Consider the following 16,750-nt stretch of genomic DNA (forward strand, 5'->3'; position numbering starts at 1 on the left):
GTTTTAATCGGGGTAGTGATTAGAATAGTTTGTCCTAGGTGTACACAGTCTGGTTCATTTGTACATCATATGTATCTATTCACGTACAGATCCTTTTCCCAGTAAAGGATTACAGAGTGTTCTGTAGACCTCCCTTGCTGTGTGCTCGGGCTTTTTGATATATGTACTTATTCTGTATTTGTAGAGGTATGGTAAACCTAATCTTAGTTTATCCATTGCCACCACCTTTCCTTTTAGATACGCAAAGTTTTCAAGTCTGTGTGTGTCTTTCTCTGTGGAAATATGTCCATTTTTGGCAGTTGTTAGGTAACACCTACAAGTGATATCCTAGGATATAGGTCTTTTGCTTTCCAACTTACCTCATGTTCTGTGATTATCTCTAGGCTGGCTCATCTATGGTACCTCAAAGAGCAGTGTTTCATCGTTTCCCATGGCTCATATTCCATTGTGTACATGGACCACTTCCTCTTTGTGCATTTTTCTGTTCATGAACATTTTGGTTTCTTCCAAGTCTTGGCTACGTTAAATGCTCCTGCAGTGCAGGATTGCCAGCCTATGTCTCTTTCATTCTGGTCTGCGCAGGTGATAGGCCCATGGAAGAACCTACCAGATCACGTGGTAGCTCAATTTTTACTTTTAAACGCACCTCCATTATGTTTCACTGCTGACTGTTACCAGTTTACATCCCCCCAGTCTAGAGGGTACACAGTTGCCTAAAACCCCTTCAGCATTTATTCTTTGTGGACGTTTTCCTGATGGTCAGTCGACTGGTGTGAGTTGAAACCTTTTTGTAGATTAGATTTGCATGAGTCTAATAATTCCTAAGGTTGAGCTTCTATCCATTTTCCTTTTTTTTAATCAAGAGACTAAGTCTAACTTACCTCATCTTACTACCTTCTTGAAAATTTTGCCTTTTTGGAACGTTTTTGGCCATTCCTCACCTCAGGACATTTTTTGAGGGCAGGTGTCCTTACAGCTCGGAGGCCATGTGAATGTTAAGTGACCATTAACTGTGGGTTTAAAGCCGCTCTTGCGGGAAACGGCCACAAAGCGGCAGCATTTCTACATTTCCAACTGGGTTTTTGGGCAACAGAGCCTTCCTGGAAATCGTGTTAGTAGGCTGCAAATTAGAGTGGAATGGGCCAGGACACACACACACACACACACACCCCCCCCCCCCCCCCCCGCCCAAGAGCTTATATCTCCTTACCTCTTGTTTGTTATTTAAATTTAATTTTTATTTAGTATCAGAGCAAATTTGATAAAAATGTTGTTTGTTCTAGGTGTACATAATCTGGTTCATTATATCTATGTATCTCTCTATTCATCTTTGGCTCCTTTCCCGTGTAGGTTATTACAGAGTGATGAGCTCAATTTTTAAATTTAAACGCACCGCCATTCTCATCTCACTACTGGCTGTTACCAGTTTACGTCCCACCAGCACTTAGAGTGTAAACAGTTCTCTAAAACCCTTTCAGCATTCACGTTTTGTAGACTGTTTTGCTGATGATCATTCTGACGGTGGTAAGGTGAACGTTTTTGTAGATTGGATTTGCATGGCTTAATTAGTTCCTGAAATGGAGCATTATTCCATGCATTTTTTTAAACAAAAAGAAAAAGAAAGACAAAATGTGCATAAGATATGCCACTTGATATTGTCTGTTTGAAATGTTGAGGTCTTTTGAATTTTGTGGTCGACTTAGGACCCCAGGAATTTCTTTAGGCCCAGTGTCCTTTAGAGTCCTGCACGTATTTTGAATATTAAGTGACCATTAGCTTAGCGCTTTGTTTAAAGCTGCTGTTGTGTGAAACAGCCACAAGGCGGCAGCATTTCTCCTTTACCAAATCTGGTTACCACGGCAACAGAGCCTTAATGGCAGTCGTGTTCTAGGTTGTAAATTAGAATGGAATGTGCTACGAAAAATTCCTTTAAGTTTATGTCTCATTATTTCGTGTTCATATTTTTAATTATTTTTTATCACAGCAAATTTGATGACAATGTTTTGTTTGTTCTAGGCGTGCCAGATGTGGTTCTTTCACACATCTACGTATATCTGTTCTTCGGATCCTTTTCCCATGTAGGTTATGACACAGTGTTGAGTAGTCTTCTCTTGGTATTCTGTAGGTCTTTGGTGATTATATATTTACCATGTGTTTGTATATCTCTGTTAACCCCAATATCGTAATGTATCCAGTCCTCACACCTTTCCATTTGGGGCAGCCATAAGTTTGTTTAATGAATCTGTGATTGCCTTTCTCTGTGGAAATATCTTCATTGGTATCAATCAATCAACTTTTAGGTAACACCCATAAGTGATATGATAGGATATGTGTCTTTCGCTTTCTGACTTACTGCAAGTTGCGTGATTACCTCCAGACTCCTCTATGGTCCTGCAAACGGCATTGTTTCATTTTTTTTCCTTGGCTAATGTTCCATCTGTACATGGACCGGTTCTTCTTTCTCCACTCATCTCTTGATGGACGTTTGTCTTGGCTCTTGTTATACTTCTACAGTGCAGCTTTACCTGCCTGTGTCTCTCCGGTTCTGTCTTCTTAGGATATAGTCCGAGGAGCGGGCGTGCTGGATCATATAGGAGCTCAAGATTTACCTTTTAAAGGCACCTCCATTCTGTTCCCATTAGTGGCTCTTAGCAGGTTACGTCCCACTTCAAATTGAGGGTATGCATTTCTCCACAACGTCTTCAGCATTGATCATTTGTAGTTTCTTTGCTGATGGTTATTCTGAGTGGTGTGAGCTGATACCTCTGTGTGGTTGGATTTGCATGCGTCTCATAATCCTTTGAAATTGAGCTTTCAGGCATGTCCTTTTATTTTTCAAACTGTTATTACAGCTTACTTCTTCAAATGGTTTTCTTGAAAAGTGTGCCACATTTTGAACCAATTTGACCTCTATCTACCTCAAGACATTATGAGGGCAGGTTTCCTTTACAGCCCTGCAGTACCTGTTCATATGAAGTGACCATTACCACAGGTTTTAAAGCTGCTTTTGTAGGTTCGGCCAGAGGGCGGCAGCATTTCATAATTCTATGAAATATAAGTAAACACACAATATATATATTTTTTATTTTAAATTTCCATTGCTACTTTATTAAAGTACAATTATAATTCAAGTTCTTTGTAACAAGTGAAATTTAAAAAGATTAAAGGAAAGCATAATATTTTACCACTTGCCATCCTTTCCCATCCCTTAAATGACCAGCATAATATGTAGATTTCTCATTTGATCCAGGTGTTCTATACAAATGGAACATCATGTTTCTCATTGTAGAGAAACAGATTTAGGTCTCTCAGTGTTTATAGGCTACAAAAGAGTCCATAGAACAGAATTACCAAGTATTTCAGACTTAGATTTTTGAGGGACACTTATTTCATTTGTTTTATTTGTTGTTCTGCTAATTTGTTTTAACCCAAGAAAAGTATTTTTTAAAATACAAAAAAACCAAAATTAAGTTAGGGGTAAGGATTAGGGTTTAGGGTACGGGTTAGGGTACAGGTAAGGATTAGGGTACAGGTTAGGGTATGGTTATGTGTTAGGGTATGGGTTAGGGTTAGGATATGGGTTAGTATTAGGGTACAGGTTAGTGTTAGGTTTTAGTGTTAGGTTACGGGTGAGGGTTAGGTTTAGGGTTAGTGTATGGGTTAGGGTTAGGGTATAGGTTAGGCTACAGGTTAGGGTTAGGATACAAGTTAGGAATAGCATACAGGTTAGGGTTAGGGTACTGGTTAGGGTTAGGGTACGGGTTAGAGTACCGTTACAGGTTAGGGTTAGGGTATGGGTTAGGCTTAGGGTACGGGTCAGGGGTAGGGTATGGGTTAGGGCTAGGGTCCAGGTTAGGGCACGGTTTAGGGTTAGGGTACAGGATAGGGTACGGCTATGGGTTAGGGTTAGGGTATGGGTTAGGTTATGGGTTAGAGTACAGGTTAGGGTATGGGTTAGGGTATGAGTTAGGGTTAAGGGATTTATTAAACCTCTCCCACTCTCCAGATATCACTTAGCATGTAAAGGAATATTATTTGGGGTCCAGCCATGGAGAAGACTTTAGACACTAGGATAAGACAAAGAACACACACATTTTAAATAAATCACTTTACGATTTTGTTTTTAACCTGTACATTAAAACACTAGTGCTTAGGAAATCTAATGGAGGCAGAAGCAGTACAGGGTAGCTTTTGGGAATAATATCACAGATTTTCTGTAGAATACACAGATTTTGGTTAGAAAGTCAAGGAGGAATGATTTTGTGCTGAAGATATAAACCCTCTTCTAAATTGAGCTGTTATTGGAAGATAGAAATTTTTTGTTGCTGTTGTATTGCTTTGTGTTTTCATGATTATTCTGCTTGCATCTCCCTTGTTAAACCTGTGATTTGGGGAAGAGTGCCATTACTGGAAATGAGTTTACAAAATTAAAATCAGAAGGAAATGGTTCTCAACTAAATATTAAGAAATAATCTCTATACTGGTGTACTAACAGAATTATGATTCAGGGATAATAATTCTATAAAACGTAACTAAACACACAACATTGTTACTCTTTTAAAGTACAATTATAATTCAAGTTCTCTGTAACAAGAGAAATTTAAAAAGAGTAAAGGAAAAGATAATATTTTACCACTTGCCATCCTTTCCCACTCCCTGAAACGACCAGCATAATGTGTAGCTTTCTTATTTTATTCAGGTGTTCCTTACATCTGGAACATCATGTTCTCACTGTTAGAAAAGCATATTTAGCTCTCACACTTTTTATAGGCTACATAACAGTCCATAGAACATAAGTACCAAGTATTTCAGACTTAGGCTTTTGTGGGACACTCAGGTTACTTTCTGTTTTATTTTGTTCTGCTAATTTGTTTTAAACCCAGAAAAATATTTTTTAAAATACAATAAAAAAATTTAAGTGTAAGGTTTAGGGTATGGGTTAGGGTATGGGTTAGGGTTAGGGTTAGGGTATGGGTTAGATTTATGGTTAGGGTATGCTTTAGAGTACAGGTTAGTGTACAGCTACGGTTTAGGGTAAGGGTTAGGGTACGGTCTAGGGTTAGCGTACGGGTTATGGTTAGGGTATGGGTTAGGCGTATGGTTAGGGTACGGATTATGGTTAGGTTACGGGATAGGGTTAGAGTATGGGCTAGGTTGAGGGTTAGGGCACAGGTGAGGGTTGGGTAAGGGTTAGGGTTATGGTTAGGGTATGCTTTAGGGTTAGGGTATTTATTAAAACTCTCCCACTCTCTAGATATCATTTAGCACGTAAAGGAATATTATTTGCAGTCCAACCATGGAAGAGACTTTAGATACTAGGATAAGACAAAGAATACACACATTTTAAATAAATCACATTACGATTTTGTTTTTAACCTGTACGTTAAAACACTACTTCTTAGGAAATCTATTGGAGGCAGAAGCAGTAAAGGGTAGTTTTATGGGAATAACATCACAAATTTTCCGTAGAATACACAGATTTTGACTGGTTAGAAAGTCAAGGAGGAATGCTTTTGTTCCTAATATATAAATCCTGTTGTAAATTGAGCTGTCATTGGAAGTTAGAAATTTTTTGTTGCTGTTGTATTGCTTTGTGTTTTCATGATTATTCTGTTTGCATCTCCCTTGTTAAACCTGTGATTTGGGGAAGAGTGCCATTTCTGAAAATGAGTTTACAGAATTATTCTCAAAAACAGAAGGAAATAGTTCTGACCTTAATATTAAGGAATAACCTGTATACTGGTATCCTAACAATTATGATTCAGGGATAAAATTCTATGAACTGTAATTAAACACACAATATATATTTTTTTGTTTTAAATTTCTTTTTTTAAAGTACAATTATAATTCAAGTACTTTGTAACAAGTGAAATTTAAAAAGATTAAAGGAAAAGATAATATTTTATCACTTGCCATCCTTTCCCACTCCCTGAAACGACCAGCATAATATGTAGTTTTCTCATTTTATCCAGGTGTTTCTTACATCTGGAACATCATGTTTCTCACTGTAGAAAAACAGATACAGCTCTCACACATTTTATAGGCTACATAACAGTCCATAGAACAGAAGTACCAAGTATTTCAGACTTACTTAGGTTTTTGTGGGACACTCAGGTAACTTTCTGTTTTATTTTGTTGTTCTGCTAATTTGTTTTAACCCCAGAAAAATATTTTTTTAAATACAAAAAAAAAAAAAATTAAGTTCGGGTTAAGGATTAGGGTTAACGGTACAGGTTAGGGTAAGGGTTAGGGTTAGAATTAGGGTACGGTTCAGGGTACAGGCTAGGGTATGGCTACGGGTTAGGTTACGGGTTAGAGTTAGGGTAGGGTTTAGGGTTAGCATACGGGTTAGATTTAGGGTACGGGTTCAGGTTAGGGTACATTTTAGGATATGGCTATGGGTTAGGGTACGGGTTAGTGTTAGGGTACGGGTTAGGCTTATGGTAAGTGTTAGAGTGTTAGGTTTAGGGTTAGGATTAGGTTTAGGGTACAGGTTAGGGTACGGCCACGGGTTAGGGTATAGGTTAGGGTTAGTGTACGGGTTAGGCTTAGGGTATGTGTTAGGTTTAGGGTACGCTTTAGGGGTAGGGTATTTATTTAACCTCTTCCACTCTACAGATACCACTTAGCAAGTAAAGGAATATTATTTGGGGTCCAGCCATGGAGAAGACTTTACACACTAGGAAAAGACAAAGAACACACACATTGTAAGAAAATCACATAAGGATTTTGTTTCTAACCTGTACATTAAAACACTAGTACTTAGGAAATCTCATGGAGGAAAAAGAAGAAAAGGGTAGTTTTATGGGAATAACATCACAGCTTTTCTGTAGAATACAGATTTTTTTTTTTTTTCGGTATGTGGACCTCTCACAGTTGTGACCTCTCCCGTTGCAGAGCACAGGCTCCGAACGCGCAGGCTCAGCGGCCATGGCTCACGGGCCCAGCCGCTCCGCGGCACGTGAGATCCTCCCGGACCGGGGCACGAACCCGTGTCCCATGCATAGGCAGGCGGACTGTCAACCACTGTGCCACTAGGGAAACCCAATACATAGATTTTGACTGGTTAGAAAGTAAACGAGGAATGCTTTTATTCTGAATATATAAATCCTCTTGTAAACTGAACTGTTTTTGGAAGATAGAAATTTTTTGTTGCTTTTGTATTGCTTTGTGTTTTCATGATTATTCTGCTTGCATCTTCCTTGTTAAACCTGTGATTTGGGGAAGAGTGCCATTACTGGAAATGAGTTTACAGAATTATTCTCAAAAACAGAAGGAAATGGTTCTCATCTTAATATTAAGGAATAATCTCTATACTGGTGTACTAACAGAATTATGATTCAGGGATAATAATTCTATAAAATGTAACTAAACACACAATATATATTTTTTCTTTTAAATTTCGATTGTTACTTTTTAAAAGTACAATTATAATTCAAGTTGTTTTTAAGAAGAGAAATTTAAAAAGATTAAAGGAAAAGATAACATTTTACCACTTGCCATCCTTTCCCACTCCCTGAAACGACCAGCATAATGTGTAGCTTTATTTTATCCAGGTGTTCCTTACATCTGGAACATCATGTTTCTCACTGCATAAAAACAGATTTAGCTCTCACACGTTTTATAGGCTACATAACAGTCCATAGAAGAGAAGTACCAAGTATTACAGACTTAGTTTTTGAGAGGCACTCAGGTTACTTTCCGTTTTATTTTGTTGTTGTGCTAATTGTTTTTAACACCAGAAAAATATTTTGTAAAATACAAAAAAATTAATTTAGGGGTAAGAATTAGGGTTCAGGGTACCGTTTAGGGTACAGGTTAGGGTACCAGTTAGGGTTAGGGTACGCCTACGGGTTAAGGTTAAATAATGGGTTAGTGTACGGGTTAGGGTCAGGGTGTGGTTTAGGGTTAGGTTCTGGGTTAGGGGTAGGTTTAGGGTACAGGTTAGGTTCAGGTTTAGGGTATGGGTTAGGGCTAGGGTACGCTTTCGTGTTAGGGTATTTATTAAACCTCTCCCACTGTCCAGATATCACTTAGCACGTAAAGGAATATTATTTGGGGTCCAGCCATGGAGAAGAATTTAGACACTAGGATAAAACAAAGAACACACACATTTTAAATAAATCACATTAGGATTTTGTTTTTAACCTGTACATTAAAACACTACTGCTTAGGAAATCCAATTGAGGCAGAAACAGTAAAGGGTAGTTTCATTGGAATAGCATCACAGATTTTCTGTAGAATACACAGATTTTGACTCATAGAAAGTCAAGGAGAAACACATTTGTTCTGAAGATAAAAATCCTCTTGTAAATTTAGCTGGTTTTGGAAGGTAGAAATTTTTTGTTGCTGTTGTATTGCTTTGTGTTTTCATGATTATTCTGCTTGCATCTCCCCTGTTAAACCTCTGATTTGGGGAAGAGTGCCATTTCTGAAAATGAGATTAGAGGATTATTCTCAAAAACAGAAGGAAATGGTTCTCAACTAAATTTTAAGAAATAATGCTTTTACTGGTGTACTAACAGAATTATGATTTAGGAATAATAATTCTATGAAATGTAATTAAACACTATATTTTCTTTTAAATATTCATTGTTACTTTTTTAAAGTACAATTATAGTTCGTTTTTTGTAACAAGAGAAATTTTAAAAAATTAAAGGAAAAGATAATATTTTACCACTTACCATCCTTTCCCACTCCCTGAAACGACCAGCATAATGTGTAGCTTTCTTATTTTATTCAGGTGTTCCTTACATCTGGAACATCATGTTTCTCACTGTAGAAAAACAGATTTAGCTCTCACACTTTTTATAGGCTACATAACAGTCCATAGAAGAGAAGTACCAAGTATTTCAGACTTAGCTTTTTGAAGGACACTCAAGTTGCTTTCTTTGTTATTTTGTTGTTCTGCTAATTTGTTTTAATGCCAGAAAAATATTTTTTCAAATATTAAAAAAAAATTAAGGGTAAGGATTAGGGCTTAGAGTACGGGTTAGGGTACAGCTACAGGTTAGGGTTAGGGTATGGGTTAGTGTAGGGTTTGCGTACAGTTTAGGGTTAGGGTACGGGTTGGTATGGGTTAGGGTTAGTGTTAGGCTATGCCTTAGTGTACAGGTGAGGGTACGGCTACGGGTTAGGGTTAGGATACAGGTTATGGTACGTATTAATGTTAGGGAATGGGTTAGGGCATGGGTTAGGGTTACGATTAGGTTACGGTTTAGGGTACACGTTAGGGTACAGCTACAGGTTAGTGTTAGGGTATGGGTTAGGGTACAGGTTAGTGTATGGTTTAGGGTTAAGGTACAGTTTAGGGTATGGCTACGGGTATGTGTTAAGAGTTAGGTTCCGGGTTAGGGTTAGGTTATGGGTTAGCGTTAGCTTACAGTTTAAGATTAGGGTACATGTTACGTTAGGGTTAGGGTGCGGGTTAGGATACAGGTTAAGGTACGGATACTGGTTAGGGTTGGGGTATAGGTTAGGATACGGGTTAGGGTTAGTGTAAGGGTTAGGGTAAGTGTTAGGATTAGGGTTAGGGTATGCTTTAGGGTTAGGGTATTTATTAAACCTCTTCCAGTCTCCAGATATCACTTAGCATGTAAAGGAATATTATTTGGGGTCCAGCCATGGAGAAGACTTTACACACTAGGATAAGACAACACACACATTATAAATAAATCATATTAGGATTTTGTTTTTAACCTGTACATTAAAACACTACTGTTTAGGAAATCTAATGGAGGCAGAAGCAGTACAGGGTACTTTTGTGGGAATAACATCACAGATTTTCTGTAGAATACACAGATTTTGACTGGTTAGAAAGTCAAGGAGGAATGCTTTTGTTCTGAATATATAAAACCTCTTCTAAATTGAGCTGTTATTGGAAGTAAGACATTTTTTTGTTGCTGTTGTATTGCTTTGTGCTTTCATGATTAGTCTGCTTGCGTCTCCCTTGTTAAACCTTTGATTGGGGGAAAAGTGCCATTACTGGAAATGATTTTAGAGAATTATTCTCAAAAACAGAAGGAATTGGTTCTCAACTAAATATTAAGAAATAGTTCTTATACTGCTGTACTAACAGAATTATGATTCAGGGATAATAATTCTATGAACTGTAATTAAACACAATATATTTTTTTTCTGTTAAATTTCCATTGTTACTTTTTTAAAGTGCAATTATAGTTCAAGTTCTTTGTAACAAGAGAAATTTAAAAAGAGTAAAGGAAAAGATATTTTACTACTTGCCATCCTTTCCCACTCCCTGAAACAACCAGCATAATGTGTAGCTTTCTTATTTTATCCAGGTGTTCCTTACATCTGGAACATCATGTTTCTCACTGTAGAAAAACAGATTTAGCTCTCAAACTTTTTATAGACTACATAACAATCCATAGAACAGAAGTACCAAGTATTTCAGACTTAGATTTTTGAGGGACACTCAGGTTACTTTGTTTTATTTTGTTGTTCTTCTATTTGTTTTAACCCCAGAAAAATATTTTTTAAAATCCAAAAAAAAAAAAAGAAAATTAAGTTAGGCGTAAGGATTACAGTTTCAATTTAAAAAACAAATATAAGTAAGAAAACATCAGCTTTTGGGGGTTTATCCAGGCACATTCCACCCTCATGTATTATCAAGGAACACCACTGGCAGGAAGGTCTGTTTCCCAAGTTACCAGAGTGGGGAAAGCCCTCTCGCCATTACCTGCAACAGCAGCTTTAAAACCTGTACTAATGGTCACTTTATATGCACAAGTACTGGAGGGCTGTAAATGAAACCTGCCCTCAAATTGTCTTGAGGGAGGTAATGGCCAAAATACTTCCAAATGTGGCACATGTTTCAAGAAAACAATTTAAAGAGGTAAGCTGTACTCACAGTTTGAAGGAAAAAAGGACATGACTGAAAGCTCAATTTTCAAGGGATTATGAGATGCATGCAAATCCAGCCACAAAGAGGTATCAGCTCACACCATTCAGAATAACCTTCAGTGAAAATCTACAAACAATAAATGCTGAAGGGGTTGTGGAGAAGAGCATACCCTCAACTTTAAGTGGGACTCAACCTGGTAAGAGCCACTAATGAGAACAGAATGGAGGTGTCTTTACAAGGTAAACACTGAGCTACGATATGATCCAGGAGGCCCACTCCTGGGCCCATAACCTAAGAAGACAGAATTGGAAAGACACAGGCAGGCAAATCTGCACTGCAGCAGTATTACAATAGCCAAGACATGGAAGCAACCAAAAGTCCATCAACAGATGAGTGGACAAAGAAGAAGTGGTACATGTACAGATGGAATATTAGCCAAGGAAAAAAATAGCACAATGCCATTTGCAGCACCGTACATGAGTCTAGAGGTAATCACGCAACTTGTACTAAGTCAAAAGAGAAAGACACATATCCTATGATATCACTTATAGGTGTTACCTAAAAATTGATACCAATGGAGATACTTTCACAGAGAAAGACAATCACAGATTCATTAAACAAACTTATGGTTCACCAATGGAAAGGTATGAGGATTATATACATTAGGATATTGGGTTTAACAGAGATATACAAACACAGGTGAAATATATAATCACCAAAGACCTACGGAATACCAAGAGAAGACTACTCAACATTATGTCATAACCTACACGGGAAAAGGATCCAAAAAAGGATAGATATATGTATATGTGTAAAAGGACCACATCTTGCACACCTACAACAAGCAAAACATTGTAATCAAAGTTGCTGTGATAAAAAATAAAAATTAAACTAAAAAAACAAGTAGTGAGACATAAACTTAAGGGGCTTTTTCCTGGCATATTCCATTCTAATTTACAACCTAGAACACGACTTCCATTGAGGCTCTGTTGCCCTCGTAACCATATTTGGTAAAGAAGAAGTGTTGCCACCTTGTGGGTGTTTCTCAAAACAGCAGCTTTAAAAACTGCGCTAATGGTCACTTGATAATCAAAATAATTCCAGCCCTGTAAATGACACCTGCCCTCAAAACAAATCCTTGGGTCGTAAATCGAATAAAATACTCAAAAGACATGCAGATTTTAAAAGGACAGTTTCAACAGGCATATTTTTCGCACCTTTTGTCTTCTGTCTCCTTTTTTTTGGTTAAAAAAAAGGTTATGGGGCTTCACTGGTGGCACACTGGTTGAGAGTCTGCCTGCCAAGGCAGGGCACACAGGTTCTTGCCCCGGTACAGGAGGATCCCACATGCCATGGAACGGATGGGCCTGTGAGCCTTGGCCGCTGAACCTGCGCGTCCTGAGCCTGTGTCCCGCATACTGGAAAAAAAAAAAAAAAAGGCATGGAAAAATGCTCAACATTAGGAATTAATAAAGCCATGCAAATCCAGTCTACAAAAATGTTCACCTCACAGCCGTCAGAATGATCATCAGCAAAAATCTCTACAAAGAATAAATTCTGAAGGGGTTTTAAAGAACTGCGTACCCTCTAGCTGCTGGTGGGATGTAACCTGGTAACAGCCAGTAGTGAGAACAGAACAGAGGTGCATTTAAAGGTAGAGATTTAGCTACCATGTGATCTGGTGGGCCCCTTGATAGGCCTATGTCCTGAGTAGACCAGAATCAAAAAGACACAGGCTGGCCATCTTGCACTCTAGCAACATGTACCATAGCCAAGACTTGGAAGAAACCAAAATGTCCATCAACAGAAAAATGCACCAAGAAGAAGTGGTCGATGTACACAATGGAATATTAGCCATGGAAAAGTATGAAATAGTGCCGTTGGCAGCACCATACAAGGATCTAGACATAATCAGCCAACTTGAAGTAAGAAAGAAACCAAAAGACAGACATCCTATGACATCACTTATATGTGTTACCTAAAAATTGATACCCATGAAATTATTGCCAAGAGAAGGACACGCATGGATTCAGGAAACAAAATTATGTTTAACCAAATGGAAAGGTGTAAGTAATGTATGAATTAGGATATGAGGGTTAACTGACATGTACTAATACATATGAAATATATAATCACAAAATACCTATGGAATACCAAGAGAGGTCTACTCAACACTGTAATAACCTACACGGGAAAGGATCCAAAGATGAATAGATTGATACATAGATATACTGAACCAGATTCTGTACACCTAGAACAAACACAATATTTTAATCAAATTTGCTGTGATAATAAATAAATATTACATTAAAATAACAAACAAGAAGTAAGGAGATATAAGCTCTTGGGGGTTTGCCCTGGCACATTCCATTCTAATTTGCAGCCTACTAATATGATTTCTAGGAAGGCTCTGTTGCCCAAAAACCCAGAGTTGGAAATGTAGAAATGCTGCCGCCTTGTGGCTGTTTCCCACAAGAGCGGCTTTAAACCCACAGCTAAGGCTCACTTAACATTCACAAGAACTCAGGGCTGCAAAGGACACCTGCCCTCAAGAAATGTCCTGAGCTAGGGAATGGCCAAAAAATTCAAAACAGGCAAATATTTCAAGGATGAAGAGGTAAGAAGAGGTATGAAGAGGTAAGTTTTACTCTTTTTCAAAAGAAAGGAAAATGGATAAAAGCTCAACATCAGGAATTATTACACTCATGCAAATCTAATCTACAAAAAGGTTTCAACTCACACAAGTCAACTACCATCAGCAAAAAGTCTACAAACAATACATGCTAAAGGGATTTTAGAGAACTGTATACTCTCTAGCTGCTGGAGAGAACAGAAAGGAGCTGCATTTAAAAGTAAAAACTGGAGCATCCCTGGTGGCGCAGTGGTTGACAGTATAACTGCCGATGCAGGAACACGGGTTCGTGCCCCGGTACGGGAAGATCACACATGCTGCGGAACGGCTGGGCCTGTGAGCCATGGCTGCTGAGCCTGAGCTTCTGGAGCCTGTACTCCACAACGGGAGAGGCCGCAACAGTGAGAGGCCTGCGTACCGCAAAAAAAAAAACCACCATAAACAAAAACAACTGAGCCACCATTCCATCCAGCATGCCCAAAGCTGAGCCTCTCACCTGAGAAGACCAGAATCGAGAAGACACAGGCTGCAACAGCTGCACTGCAGCCATTTTCACAATAGCCAAGACACGGAAGCAACCAAAATGTCCATCAACAGATGAATGGATAAAAAAGTGGTCCATGTACACAATGGAATATTAGCCATGGAAAACAATGAAACACTGCTCTTTGAGGCACCATAGATGAGCCTAGGGATAATCACAGAACATGAGGTAAGTCGGAAAGCAAAAGACTATATATATCCTATGATACCTCTTATAGATGTTACCTAACAAGTGACAAAAATGAATATATTTACACAGAGAAAGACACTCAGACTTAGAAAACAAACTATGCTTATCTAAAATGAAAGGTGGGGGAAATGGATAAATTAACATCATGGTTACCATATGTGTACAAATACATATTATATACATATATCAAAAAGACCGACCATATAGCAAGGGAGGTATACAGAACACTCTTCAATAATTTACATGGGAAGAGGATCTGTATATGTGTGTGTGTGTGTGTGTATATATATATATAAAATGTACAAACGAACCTGACTGTGTACACCTAGGACAAACAATATTGTAATCATTACCCCGATTAAAAAAATTAAAACAACGAACAAGAAGTAATGTGACATAGACTTATGGGGGGTTTTCCTGGCACATTCCATTCTAATTTACAACCTGGGAACATGACTTCCAGAAAGGCTCTGCTGCCCTAGTAACCAGATTTGGGAATGGAGAAGTGCTGCCGCCTTGTGGCCGTTTCGCACAACAGCAGCTTTAAAACCAGTGCTAATGGTCACTAAATATTCACACTCATTGCAGGCCTGTAAATGACAACTGCCCTCAAAAAAAATCCTGGGGTCGAAAATCGACCACAAAATTCCAAAGAGGTCAACCTTCCAAGGAGACAATTTCAAGAGGTTTATTGTACTCACAGTTTTTTTTTTCTTTTTTGTTTAACAGAAATAAAAAATAGGAGGTGCCTTGAAAAGGTAAACATTGAGCTACCATGCAATCAAGCATACCCACTGCTGGTCCTATCACCTGAGAGGATGAGAATCAAAATGACACAGGCTGGCAATCCTGCACTCCAGCAATATTTACCACAGCCAACACTTGGAAGCAACAAAAATGTCCATCAACAGAGGAATGTAGAAAGAAGAAGGGGTTCATGTACACAATGGAATATTACTCCAATAAAAAATATAAATTCAATTAAAAAACATAAGTAAGGATATATCAGCTTTTGGGAGGTTATCTGGTCACATTCCACTGTAATTTATAACTGAGGAACACCACTGGCAGGAAGATCTGTTTCCATAGTTACCAGAGTGGAGAAAGCAGAAATGCTGCCGCCCTCTGGCCATTACCTGCAACAGCAGCTTTAAAACCTGTGCTAATCGTCACTTCATATGCACAAGTACTGGAGGGCTGTAAATGAAACCTACCCTCAACATGTCTGAGGGAGGTAATGGCCAAAATACTTCCAAATGTGGCACAGACTTCAAGAAAACAATTTGGAGAGGTAAGCTCTGCTCACTGAAAAACAAAGGACATGCCTGAAAGCTCAATTTGAAGGGATTATGAGACGCATGCAAATGCAACCACAAAGAGGTATCAGCTTACACCAGTCCGAATACCCATCAGCAAAAAAACTAAAAGCAGTAAATGCTGAAGGGGTTGTGGAGAAGTGCATACCCTCAACTTTAAGTGGGACGTAACCTGGTAAAAGCCACTAATGAGAACAGAATGGAGGTGCCGTTACAAGGTAAACATTGAGCTATGATATGATCCAGGAGGCCCACTCCTGGGCCTATAACCTAAGAAGACAGAATTGGAAAGACACAGGCAGGCAAATCTGCACTGCAGCAGTATTACAATAGCCGAGACATGGAAGCAACCAAAAAGTCTAACAACAGATGAATGGACAAAGAAGAAGTGGTACATGTACAGATGGAGTATTAGCCAAGGAAAAAAACAGCACAATGCCATTTGCAGCACCGTACATGAGTCTAGAGGTAATCACGCAACTTGCAGTAAGTGAGAAAGCGAAAGACACATATCCTATCGTATCACTTATAAGTGTTACCTAAAAATCGATACCAGTGAAGATATTTCCACAGAGAAAGGCAATCACAGATTCATTAAAAACTTATGTTTCACCAATGGAAAAGTGTGAAGCTTTAATACATTAGGATATTGGGGTTAACAGAGATATACAAACACAGGTGAAATAGATAAACACCAAAGACCTACGGAATACCAAGAGAAGACTACTCAACATTGTGTCATAACCTACATGGGAAAAGGATCCGAAGAATAGATATATGTAGATGTGTGAAAGAACCACATCTTGCAGAGGCGGAACAAAGAAACCATTGTAATCAAATATGGTGTGATAAAAAATAAAAATTAATATAACGAAGAAGAAGTAGTGAGACATAAACTTAAGGGGCTTTTTCCTGGCATATTCCATTCTAATTTACAACCTAGAACTCGACTTCCATTAAGGCTCTGTTGCCCTCGTAACCAGATTTGTTAAGGAGAAATGCTGCCGCCTTGTGGCCGTTTCACACAACAGCAGCTTTAAACCCAGCACTAATGGTCACTTAATATTCAAAACAGTTGCAGGCCTGTAAATGACACCTGCCCTCAAAACAAATCTGGGGTTGTAAATCGACCAAGAAATTCAAAAGACCTCCACATTGCAAGAACACAATTTCAAGAGGCGTATTTTATGCACAGTTTGTCTTTT

General features: G+C 38.4%; 1 protein-coding gene across 1 annotated transcript in view; it reads left to right on the forward strand.

Annotated features, from left to right (window-relative positions):
- The window catches only part of LOC141279046 (uncharacterized), a 42,871-nt gene extending 27,334 nt beyond the window's left edge, over positions 1 to 15,537 (forward strand). The window contains exon 5 of the mRNA XM_073806962.1: positions 14,959 to 15,537. Coding sequence (XP_073663063.1) covers positions 14,959 to 14,971 — 13 coding nt within the window. The 3' untranslated portion in view covers positions 14,972 to 15,537. The remainder of the gene's footprint in view (positions 1 to 14,958) is intronic.
- The last annotated feature ends 1,213 nt before the right edge of the window (positions 15,538 to 16,750 follow it).

The sequence above is a fragment of the Tursiops truncatus genome, chromosome 7 (genome assembly GCF_011762595.2).
Source record: "Tursiops truncatus isolate mTurTru1 chromosome 7, mTurTru1.mat.Y, whole genome shotgun sequence".
In the NCBI taxonomy this organism is placed as follows: Eukaryota; Metazoa; Chordata; class Mammalia; order Artiodactyla; family Delphinidae; genus Tursiops; species Tursiops truncatus.